At 38.5% G+C, this 12552-nt stretch overlaps 1 protein-coding gene across 1 annotated transcript; it reads left to right on the top strand.

Annotated features, from left to right (window-relative positions):
• Positions 1 to 1157: 1157 nt before the first annotated feature.
• LOC106359512 (protein C2-DOMAIN ABA-RELATED 5) lies at positions 1158 to 2683 on the top strand. The gene is made up of 4 exons (XM_013799199.3): positions 1158 to 1242; positions 1480 to 1620; positions 2017 to 2112; positions 2228 to 2683. The coding sequence occupies exons 2-4, from the start codon at positions 1495 to 1497 to the stop codon at positions 2516 to 2518; spliced, it is 513 nt and encodes a 170-aa protein (XP_013654653.1). The 5' UTR covers positions 1158 to 1242; positions 1480 to 1494; the 3' UTR covers positions 2519 to 2683.
• Positions 2684 to 12552: the final 9869 nt, after the last annotated feature.

Here is a 12552-nt window from a genome sequence, read left to right as displayed (position 1 = left end):
TCAATAAACGACCATTCCATCATGTCATATGCTTTGCTCATGTACGTATTAATGGTCATCCGCATCCACTTGTTTACTTCTCAGAGCGTAGAACATCTCTTGAGCAATCATAATGTTGTCTGAAATTTATCTTTCAGCAACAAAAACTGACTGGTTTTCCGATATCAAACCTGGTAGCACTTTCTTCAATCTCTGGCATAAGACCTTAGAGATTATCTTGTAACTGACGTTACACAAGTTAATGGACCTAAATTGAGCCATATCAGTAGGCTTTGTTGTCTTTGGGATAAACATATATTCGTATCATTATTCCATTCGCCACCGTCCCTTCAAAAAGGAATTTATTAACCATAAAAGTTAAATTCTCCTTTACAATATTCCAAAATTTCTGATAAAAAACGCAGTTATCCCATCTGATCCTGAAGTCTTTTCTGAATGTATAGCAAACAACGCTAATTTGACTTCCCATACAGTTCGTTAGTTAAAATTTATTTCCTTAGAATATATATATTTCACTTACATTTTTTTTGGTTAAAGGGTTTATATATTTCACTTACCATATGTGCGTTACTTCAGATCAAACTATTTTCTCACCAAAACTTTTTAGTTATCCTTGACATCACTACATAAAGAATTTATCATGCATACCCTAAGAATGTTGTTAAATGTTTGAATAATCATCTTCAAAAAACGAAAAATTCCTCAAATATCAACGAATAAACTTTCTGAAAAATGTTTCAAGTAAGTTTCAAATTAAGGCCAAACTAAGAAAATTCTGTTTTTTCCTAAAAAAGTTTAATACTTTTCCTCATATTAACTTAATATATAATATACATCGTTCATATTTTTGAAATATGATTATTCATACTTTTCTCAATTCATATTAATTTGCTTGATATAGAAAAACTCTGAATTAAGTGATACCATTTTAGAATTGTAACAAAACTGGAAGCTAAGAAGAAAAATCTAAATTAATTAGCTTTCATATAATCACTGAAATAGACTTTCTTATTTTCCAATAAACTAATTAGCTTTTATTTTTCCTCCTCAAACAACAGGAAAATATTCCATCTTGAGACACCACACCTCAAATAATGTGCGTTCCCCTGCCTTGCTGATTTGATTTCGTTTCCTCCTCCCACAAAATCTGAACTCTAATTTTGGTAACCAAAATCGATAAAATGAAAATATATAAAAAAGATTGGCAAAGACAAAAAAAAGGTAAACGGAATATCTACGACGGTGAGTTTAATCGGGTTTCTCCGATCAAGATTAACGTTGGATTGATTTTTAGAGGATTGTTTATTCTCAACTATGTTTCCACATAGAATACTCTTGAATAAATCTTAGGCTTGGCTAGTTTTCTTTAAGGCCCTTTGGTTGTCAATAATCTTAGTCTGAGTTCTTATTTGAAATTTCGGTTCACGTTTTTGCTGTAGTTAATTGAATCAACAATGTTGCTTAGTAATGTTATTTCAGGGGAGAAGCATAACGATGAAGCCTTCTATGATGGAAAGTCTATTAGGTCTTCTTCGTATTCGTGTCAAGCGCGGTGTCAATCTCGCCGTCCGTGATCTCAACAGTAGCGATCCTTACGTCGTCGTCAAAATGGGTAAACAGGTAACCAATCTATAACCTATATAATATACACAAGTGTATTAATATTAAATATATTTTAATTTTTGCAAATATATGACCCATTGAAAAATTGCGTAAACTTTTGAGGTCTCCGATCTTTTTTTTAAAAGGTGTAATACATTATACAAATAGCTAGGTCGATTCGTTCATCTGTCAAATAAAGAAAATAGAATATTGAATTCACATACAGATTTCATATTTCGGGTGCATGCATGCCTTAAAATTTTTAGGGTAATTAGAATTTACGTAATGAAATTTCGGCTATTATATATGATTTTAAGTAATAATAATTCATCGTTGGCAAAAAAAAACTAAATCATTAACTAACGCAAAGTATATATACACTATCTATTAATGAAAAAAATAATTGAATTGCAGAAATTGAAGACTCGAGTTATATACAATGACGTGAATCCTGAGTGGAACGAAGATCTGACTCTCTCAGTAACTGATCCCAGTCTCAAAGTTCTCTTGGTAAGCAACGTACATGTAAAAAAAACTCCTTTTAAGTCTTAACATTTTACGCCAAAAAAAAAAACTCCTTTAAGTATATGTCATATAATAACACTTTAATTGTCATGTTTCTAAGACTGTGTATGATCACGATACATTCACCAAAGACGACAAAATGGGAGATGCAGAATTCGAGATTAAGCCGTACATTAATGCATTGACTATGCACTTGCAAGATCTCCCATGTGGGACCATCGTGACCACAGTTCAGCCTAGCCGAGACAATTGCTTAGCCGAGGGTTCTCGGATCATCTGGTCTGATGGTAAGCTCGTTCAGGATATAGTCCTTAGATTGAAACATGTTGAGTGCGGTGAAGTTGAGGTTCAACTTAAATGGATTGATCTTCCTGGCTCCAAGGGTCTATGATTTCTTAATTTTTTTTATTTGTAATTTACCGTCATGTTATGGACACTATATAGACTTTAAGTGAAACCCCGCAAACTGATGTTGTATATATGTTATTGAACATGATGAGCAAGATTATTCACTTCTCTCTCTTTTTCCTAGTAAATGAAATGTGTTAATACTCAATCGTTGATGGAGTAAGTATTATGATGTTATAGAGTGAAAGTGTCAATGGGCATTACAAGAACGTCAAGTTTGGCTTGTCAAACGGTGGTTTATCATCTTTGGAATCAAAGAAACAACTTAGTCCACAATCAAACATCAATCACTGACTTCTCAGTGTGTCAATGTATTGAAAACATCGACTTAAGATCTCTTATGTCTATGTGGACGAGATAGTCTATTTTGGGCTTAAAAATGTGTTTCACCTTGTTTTTTTTTTTTTTTTTGTCAAGGTGACTCAGACTTAAGATCTTACATTGTAGAATCTTTTCATTTATATGATATTTACAGTTTCGCAAAAAAGAAATCATCAAGTTTACGGTTTCTCTTGGTCCAAGCCCGTTTCTTTGCTTAGCTGGTTGTAGGCTCTGTTCCACCAGTACTTTGCCGTATTATAGTTTGTTTGTTTAGTTTTTAAAATTTTCCATGCCGCTACAAGTTTTATTTGTAATCTCTGTCACAAATTTTAAAAATTTAATATAAAATGTAACATTTTACCAAAAAACAATGTAATACCAGTGAATTATTTATTTACGATTTACTACAATATGTTTTATTGCAAAAATCCGGTACACCGCAAAGAACACATGCTTAAATATTTTGTAATCCTTTATAAATTTTGTTGTACTTTCGTTGTTACGTTTGACAGCAACATAACAGTGTAATTTTCACTTGCGATTTCGCTGTTTGCAATTTGTTATGCACCATCATTGGTCATCAAATTATTTAGATGACTGTTTGTTGTGTGAGATACAAAAAATGGATATATGGGTATTGTAGAGTGTTCCAAACAAAGTTGGATTTTGTTTTTGACAAACTTAATTTTTTATTAATATGATAACATAGTATCTGAATACAAAGTTGGTGTTAACCAAGTGATAAGCTACAGCAGTGCTATTATAGGAAGAAGAAGAAGAGTAACAAAGCAGTAACAGATGACGTGGAAGGAGTTTAATAAAGAAGAGAAGAGAAGTTGTTTATACAAATATCTTTTGTTGTTTTTTACAGATATAAATACAGAGAGGAGTCTGTTAGAGTCAGTTAGCTTTTGGATTGTAGTTGAGTCTAGCGACTTTAGGAGGTAACGTCTGGGTTAAGCCAGCGTTTCTCAGTAGCTGTAATCCATAAGCGATTCTGTACTTTGTACTTGTTCTTCTGGTGATTGAGTGAGATATACGAAGTTCCATTATCATTACTCTATCAATTGGTGTGAGTGACTCGATCGTAGTACCGCAATCATGAGTTACGAGGAAGCGGATGAGCAGTACAATTCAGTGGAGAAGACGGTGGACGAATTACCGAATCAAGTGACGGTTCTAAGAAGCGGTTGTAAGCGATTAGCATCCTAAGGCTCAGATCTGACGAATTGAGTCGGAAACCTCGCCGATCGCATTGGAGGACTCGAATCAAAGATGGAATCGATGAATAAATTGCTCGAGAAGATCGCCGAAAAGACATGCCCTGAGCTCGCGAAAGGCAAAGGCGTCGCTGATCATACAGGTCCGTCTATTCAGGTATCCAATTCTAACTCATCGAAGGAACGAATAGACGAATCGCTAGGTCATCGGAGAAAGTTGGGAGTATTTGAATCGAGACATGTTGAAGAAGATCGAGCTACCAGTATTTGATGGATTCATGCCTTATGGATGGATTCGCTAAACAGAGAGATACTTCAAAACGGCTTGATATACAGATGATGAGAAACTCGAGCTGGTGGCACTGAGTTTGACTGGTCCTGTACTGAACTGGTATACGTGGGAAGTAGTGGAAGAACCTTTTCAGGATTGGAGGCAGTTTAAGAAGAGATTGTTGGATAGATTTGTGTTGTCAATGGATGATGAACCGGGGAGTAGGCTCTGTGCGTTGAGACAAACGGGTTCTATTCACGATTATGTGAGTGAGTTTAAAGAGTTGATAACTCAGGTCACTGGCGTTGATGAAGCGAACCTGATAAACAAGTTTTATACATGACTTAAGCACGAGATGAAGGAAGTAATACGGCTTAAGGAACCAAAGGGATTGAGAAATCATATTGCGGCTGTGATCAAAATAGAGTCGAGTGTGTTATGCTAGATGCTTGGGGAGAGAGTTGTAAACAAGCATACAGACACAAGAACGGGAGGAACGAGATACCAGAAGAAGCATAATGCTTTTGTGAGACCAGTTACAGAAGTGGGTGATAGAACAAAAGGAGGAGAAGCTGAAAAGAATGAGAAACCTCGTCAACACCTATCACCAGCAGAGTTAGCGGAATTAAAAAAGATTGAAGTTATGCTTCAAGTGTAGAGAAAAGTGGTTCAGAGGACATCTCTGTGGCAAACCAGAGCTTCAAGTACTAATGTTGATTGAAGGGTTTGAGGTTGAGGTGAATGAAGATATGTGGGAGGAAGAGTTGAAGGATCAAGGAGAATTAGTAACACAACTGATGGAACTTTCATTTTACTCATTCTTGGGTATTGAATCTCCGACAACACATAAGCTAAAAGGAAGAGTTGGTAAAACAGAATTCGTGGTGTTGATTGACAATGGAGCAACCCACAATTTTGTGTCGCCACAGCTGGTTCAAAGAGATCACTTGGAGTGAGAGCAACTTCAAGATCTACAAATATTGCTGGGAACAGGAATTACAGTCAAAGGTTCGGGCATTTGTAGACATGTTCCTATTAAGTTACAAGGATTGACGTTTGAGATAGATTACATTTCTTTGGAGCTGGGAAAGGTTGATTTGGTACTCGGAGTGCAATGGTTGCGAACCTTGGGAAATGTGAAGTAGATTGGGAGTTACATGAGCTGAGATTTATGTATAATGGTAGGAGAGCAACGTTGTTTGGTGAACGAGATTTACACCAAAAAATCCAGACGCTGCAATCCGCGTCAGCTGAAACAATTCAGTCAACAAGTGCTATGGAATACTGGTTGTGTCAATCAATGCAAGAAGAGAAATCAGTAACAAGCACACCGTTGAGAATTCAAAAATTATTGGAGGAATTTGGAATGGTTTTCGCCAATATAACAGGATTACCTCCTGTTAGAGGCAGAGAACATACCATCGTGCTGAAGCAGGGCACTTCTCCAATCAGTGTAAGACCCTACAGATATCCACAGGTGCATAAAGAGGCTATGACAGTAATGGTGAATGACATATTGAAGAAGAAAATCATTCAGCCGAGTCGTAGTCCCTTTTTTAACCCCATGCTCTTAGTCAAGAAGAAAGACAAGTCATGGCGTTTCTGTGTGGATTATAGGGCTTTGAATCAAGTGACAGTTGTAGATCCAAAAATCTACACTATGTATTTGATAGTGATCGGGAGTTCAATCTGGGGAAGAAATAACGTGGGCAACGATATCCTCATAACACAACGATATAATCAGGTTTGAGTCATCCAAAATGGACTACATTCATAGGTCGAATATCATATAGAAATCAAGAGAAAGAATGATCGTGACTGAACTCGAGAACGAGCTGCCTACGCACCGTCGACGAGGGATCAAGTCATAACGTAGTTCGATTGGACATCATCTCGAAAAGAGATGTCGGGTTTGTCTATCTCGAGCATGAGATGGTTTCGTTGTCTCGATCAATACGTCGGGCTTAGTTGGCCTTCAGCATGATATCGATTTCGTCATATCGAGCTAGTCGTCGGTTTAGCTCTCTTGTGTGGAACGTTGTCTTCACGGGTCTCGAATCATCTACGAATAGACGATGAGCTCTTAGGAGTTCGGGACGCCTACATGCGATCTTGTTAGGTCTAACGTCGTACGAAGAACTCTCGTCCTTCAACATGATGCGCATTATCGTGATGTACAGGTTATGTCTCTACCAGTTACGTCTCTGTAACTCCTCTTCTTATTAACGTGTCTTTGGGAGAGGAAGGGCTTTGGTATGATCAAATACATGGCTGTAATTGATGTGTCGTCTCAGTTATTTTCCTAGTTAGAAGAATCTGATTTCCTCTGTTGAGCTCGTAAGCTCTTCTTTTGTTTTTAGAGGAAGGGACCTCCTTCTAAGAGTAAAGGCTTTGTCCTTTTATATGACTTTCAAGTTGTTGCACGTGCCCCACTATCCTTGATTTGACTTCCTCTTATGTTTGTTACGGGCAGATATTTTAGGGGACTTATAACTAAACATCTTTGACTCAATCTTTGATAAAATCCACACCAAGAATAGTGGGAGAGATTTAGTGACAAAATATGGGTCCAACAACAGTGGCAGACAAGTTTCTCATACCAATGATTGATTAGTTGCTAGATGAATTGAGTGGAGCAAAGGTCCTTTTGAAACTTGATCTTACCTCTGGATATCATTAAATCCGAATGCAACCAGAAGACATTGAGAAAACTGCATTTAAGACACACGATGGGCACTATGAATTTCTGGTGATGCCCTTCGGCTTGACAAACGCTCCAGCAACTTTTCAGAGTCTCATGAATGAGTTATTTCGACCGTTGTTGGGCAAATCAGTGTTAGTATTCTTTGATGATATACTTGTATACAGTTCGTCAGTAGAAGAACATGAAGCTTACTTGCGAACAGTATTACAGATATTACAAAAGGTGCAGTTGTTTGCTAACCGCAAAAAGTGCTTATTTGGTCAATCACAAGTCGAATACTTGGGACTTGTGATTTCAGCTAATGAAGTAGCAACTGAGGAAGCAAAGACTTTGGCAATGAAGACGTGGTCATCACCCAAGAATGTGAAACAATTGTGAGGGTTCTTGGGTTTAACGGTATACCATAGGCGTTTTGTCAAAGGATATGGAACATTATCAAGACCATTGACAGATTTGCTGAAGAAGAAAATGTTTATCTGGTCAACAGTTGCGCAACAAATGTTTGATATACTCAAACAAGCTATGCTTTCAGCTCTAGTTCTCTCTTTACCGGATTTCACAAAGACATTTATAGTGGAGAGTGATGCTTCAGGGTTTGGTCTTGGGGCTGTACTGATTCAGGATAAGAATCTCATCGCATACTTCAGTCATAGTCTTACTCCGAGAGAACAACTGAAGCCGATATATGAACGGGAATTGATGGCAGTAGTATTGGCTATAAGAAAATGGAAGCATTATCTAATGGGGCGCAGATTTGTGGTTCATACTGATCAGACAAGTCTCAAATTTCTTCTTGAGCAACGAGAGGTTAGCATGAATTATCAGAAGTGGCTAGTGAAGTTGTTGGGGTATGATTTCAGTATTGTTTATAAACCAGGCGCTGAGAACGTTGTAGCTGATGGCTTATCTCGAATGGGCCCTTGTGAACAAGCAATGGATTCTATGACTCTATATTCTTATACAATCTCTCAGAACTTACAGGTACAAGATTTATTAACAGAAGTGCAGGAGAGTGAAGAGATTAAAAAGCTGTTGAAGCGAGTTCAGACAGGGGAAGTAGAGAGACCAGGGTTTGCAGTGCGTGATGGAACCTTGTGGTATAAAGGTAGATTGGTGATTTCTCCAACGTCTGGATTCATTCCTTTGATCCTTTCCGAGTCTCATGATGGGTTAATGGGTGGACATTCAGGGGTTTTAAAGACATTAAAGAGAATTCAACAAAGTTTCTATTGGACTGGGATGCTGAAGACAGTGCAGAAGTATGTTGCTGAATGCCAAATCTGTCAGACACATAAATATTCAACACTAGCTCCAGCAGGTCTGTTACAACCATTACCATTACCTGATCGTGTTTGGGAAGGAATTTCGATGGACTTTGTGGAGGGTTTACCAACATCTCATGGGTATAATGTCATATTTGTTGTCGTGGACCGGTTGAGCAAGTATGGACATTTCTTACCTCTGAAACATTCGTTTCATGCCTCTGACGATGCAAGGAAATTCATCGCTGATATTGTTAAACTACATGGATTTCCGGGTTCTATTGTTTCTGACAGACACAAAGTGTTTCTCAACAATTTTTGGAGGGAGTTGTTTTGGTTGGCAGGTACTAAACTGAAGTACAGTACAGCCTTCCACCCACAAACAGATGGACAAACAGAGGTTTTGAACCGCACACTAGAAACATATCTGAGATGTTTTGCCTCTAGTCACCCAAGAACGTGGTTCAAGTTTTTAGGATGGGCTGAGCTTTGGTATAATACATCCTATCACACTGCTTTGAAGACATCACCATTCAAGGTTGTTTATGGAAGAGAACCGCCTTCTTTATTGCGTTATGGACACGGTTCTACAACGAATGTTGAGCTTGAAGGTTTACTAAAGGAGAGAGACGCGGTGTTGATTGATGTGAAGAAACACCTGATTCATGCTCAACAACTGATGAAGAATAATGCCCATAAAAACATGAGGGATGTAGAGTTTGTGGTGGGTGATAAGGTGTATCTGAAGTTACGTCCATATCGACAACAATCGGTGGTGCATCGATTGTGTCAGAAACTATCAGCAAAGTATTTTGGTCCTTATACAATCTTGGAGAGAGTTGGCAAGGCAGCTTACCGCTTACAATTACCAGAGTTTGCAAAAATTCATCCTGTGTTTCATGTTTCACAGCTGAAAAAGGTGATTGGAGATTAAATGCAGGTGTTGCTATTGCCTCCCACGTGTGCGGATTTACAAGATGTGATCATTGAGCCTCAGAGTGTGGAGGATACTCGTTATTCACCTGTTGGTTCATTGGAGTTGTCGATTAAATGGGCTGGCGTACCTTCATCTGAGAATACATGGATTCCTTTTCATCAGTTTCGTAACCAGTTTCCACATTTTAAATATCATTCAAGAATGAAAGTTTGGTTACAACATAGGTGAACCTGAATATGCTTGACAGCAATTCTGTTTCATAGAGGCTGCAAAAAGTTTAAAAAAACCTCTAAGAAACACATGAATTAGAACCAGATCAACCATAAGTGGTGTTCATGGAGCTAATAGAGATTAGAACAAACCGACAACAAATAAACTCTCAACTCAAGGGACGCTACTTGTATCATGGCAGAACCATGAAGAACATTAGCAAAGCAAAGAGAGGAACACCCGAACACTCACCCGAGGGTGGCTCCTAGCGGCTTCAACGGAGGCGACTGGCAACGGCTCCGGGACACCAGAGGAGGAGGACGTTGAGCAGAACCAAACCCAAAGCTTTCTCGGCAACAAAACCCCATAGTGGACCCAACAATACTCTGCCTGACATGAAGAACAGACCTGTCAAGCGTAGGCGGTAAATTTGGCTCCTGGCTCCCCAACCGGCCACGCGACGTTAAAATGCGGCTGAGACATCGGAGAATCACACTGAGGTTGCGACGGTGAAGAGAAGAGAAGTGAAGCACCGGAGGAGAGAACAGAGCTCTCCTCAAATCATGAGCTGCAACAGGAAGGGAGACTCGCCTTGTAGCTGATAGCACCGTCACGGGATCGTCCTCAAAACCCAAGGGAGCGGTGACAGACAGCGAGAAGGGAAAGCTCCAAGCTAACTTCATTGCAGACCATGGAAGTCGTCGATTGGATCTAGAAACAGAGGTCCTCAACGACGGTGAGCCTAGCACCGTCGATTCTCCAAACGGAGGGTAGAAGCTCAGACGAGACCTTGAAAAATAGAATCAGCCAATCGTTCAGGTACAAGCCGGCGCCGATGACGGGAGGAGGAGGCAGCGACGCTTCACCATCCTTTCCGGCTGTGGCAAGATCAGATCTGACCCAGATCTGCTCCGATTGAAAAGCTGCGACCGATTTCGAAGGCTCCTTAAGCTCCTCTACAGACCTACTCCTCGCTGGTACTCCAGAGAGGCCATATACACATACAGCACTCCGGTTAGATTCACCTGAGAAACTGGGGAAAATCCAGAAATACCACGCAAAGAGGAGGAGGATGAGAAGAGAAGGCTAAGGAAGGAGGCTAGAGAATGGAGTGACCAGGGGTGGCGACCGGAGCTGGAGAGCTTCCGGTCACCGGAAGCAAGAGCAGGATGACGGCGGATCTAGGGTTTCAGAGAGGTGAAGGGAGAGACACTAGAGAGAAAAGCTTTCTCTCTCTCTCTCTGGATAACTGTTTGTCTGGTCAATCAAAGTCAATCAAAGTCACCTTTTGGATTGTAGTTGAGTCTAGCGACTTGAGTAGGTAACGTCTGGGTTAGGCCATCGTTTCTCAGTAGCTGTAATCCATAAGCGATTCTGTACTTAGTACTTGTTCTTCTAGTGATTGAGTGAGATATACGAAGTTCCATTATCATTACTCTATCAAGATGGTGGAATTACAATTTTCAAAAATAGAATTAATACCTTGGAACAATTGTAGAGATGACTGACTCAAACTAAACTATGTACGAGCCAATATGGGTTTGGGCTTAGGTTCGGTTTTGTGTGGGTTCGAGTAATGGGTATCAGCCTACAACATGTCTTTCTGCTTTCAGTTTTGTCTTCATTTCTGATCAGTGCCAAATTTAATTTTGTCAAAACATTAATGTGTCCTAATCAATACACGAGTTGATGAGATTTTCTGTAATTCCTTTTGTCTCCTAAATGTTCAAATTTAGTTTAGAAAATAAACTTCATTTATGTTGGACTACAAATTTATCTATTCTCTCATTCTAAAATAAAAAGTAGAAAACCCAACATCTACATTTCCATCTTTCTTTTTTCCTCTCTGTTTTTGTTTTTGTTGTCTTGAGAATACGGCTCAATAAAGATTCATTAGCTTCTTTTTTGAGTGATGCAAAATAGACGATGTGTGGTTGTATCATGGGTTTCTTCATTGTATTGTTGATATCCGTTGTTGTTCTTTCATTTTTTTTTAATTATATTTTTTAGTTATTTAGTTTTGTCATTTTGTCAAAATTTTGGTTGTACAAAACTTTATATCGATGTGATGGCAAATTTCCTGGATTTGGCAAAAGGTCAGCTTGGAAAATTTCAAGGACATGATCTCTTTCACCTTGGAGCATGCTATTGGACTCAAATTCTCTGTCAAGTTTGAAGTCGCGGATTGCACCACAAAAACATTCCGGATTACTCTTTCGGCGTCATTTACAACCATGAAAATTGGAACTTAAGTGTTGGATTGGGGATTCAGCACTAACCAATTTCTTTAATTATTAGACCAAAAACTTTATTGGATAATCCTTTTGAAAAGCCAGCTCTATGTTTATATTAAGCCTGAGCAAAATATCTGGATCCAAATTTTTGAACTGAATTGATCTGAATTTTAATTTACCGAACCAAATCCTAACCGGAATTGACAAATTTCCAAAAGTATAAGAAATATAATATATATCTAAAAATATTAGTTTTATTAAAACTTGTAATAATTCAAATACTCAATATTATACTAAATATAATATATATCTAAAAATATTTAGACTTGTTAATTTGTCTTAGAATTAGAATTGTATTGATCATAACTAGATATTTTGAATAAACTCAGTTATTTTAGGATGTATTCATATTTTAACAAGTCGATTCGAATATGCATCTTGGACATCTGCTGCTCACTTTAGTGGATGTGGATGAGTTTGGATGGGCAGTGGGGGGAACATACAGCTTATGGGAACCAGAAATATCACTCGACGCGAATCAGCCCTGCATTCGGAACTAGATGCAATGCGATGGGCAATGGAGAATATACTTCAACACTCGACATTTCAGAACTTTGTGACAGACTGTAAGGACCTGATCGCAATGATAAAAAAAACCTCATGCTTGGCCAAGCTTTGCGACGGAATTGGAGAAGATAGAGACGCTTCAAATATGCTTCCCGGACTTCAGCATCACTCATGTATCAAGAGTGCGCAATCAGATTTTAGATTTTTTAGCTAAAACTGCAAGATCCTTCCATAGAGAGTTACTTTTTATTGATTGTTCTATTCCGGTCTGGTTACGCAGGCCACCTCTAG

Source organism: Brassica napus, chromosome A8, assembly GCF_020379485.1.
Source record: "Brassica napus cultivar Da-Ae chromosome A8, Da-Ae, whole genome shotgun sequence".
Lineage (NCBI taxonomy): Eukaryota > Viridiplantae > Streptophyta > Magnoliopsida > Brassicales > Brassicaceae > Brassica > Brassica napus.
The sequence above is the reverse complement of the archived record's forward strand: the minus strand, read 5'-3'. Positions and strand labels throughout refer to the sequence as shown.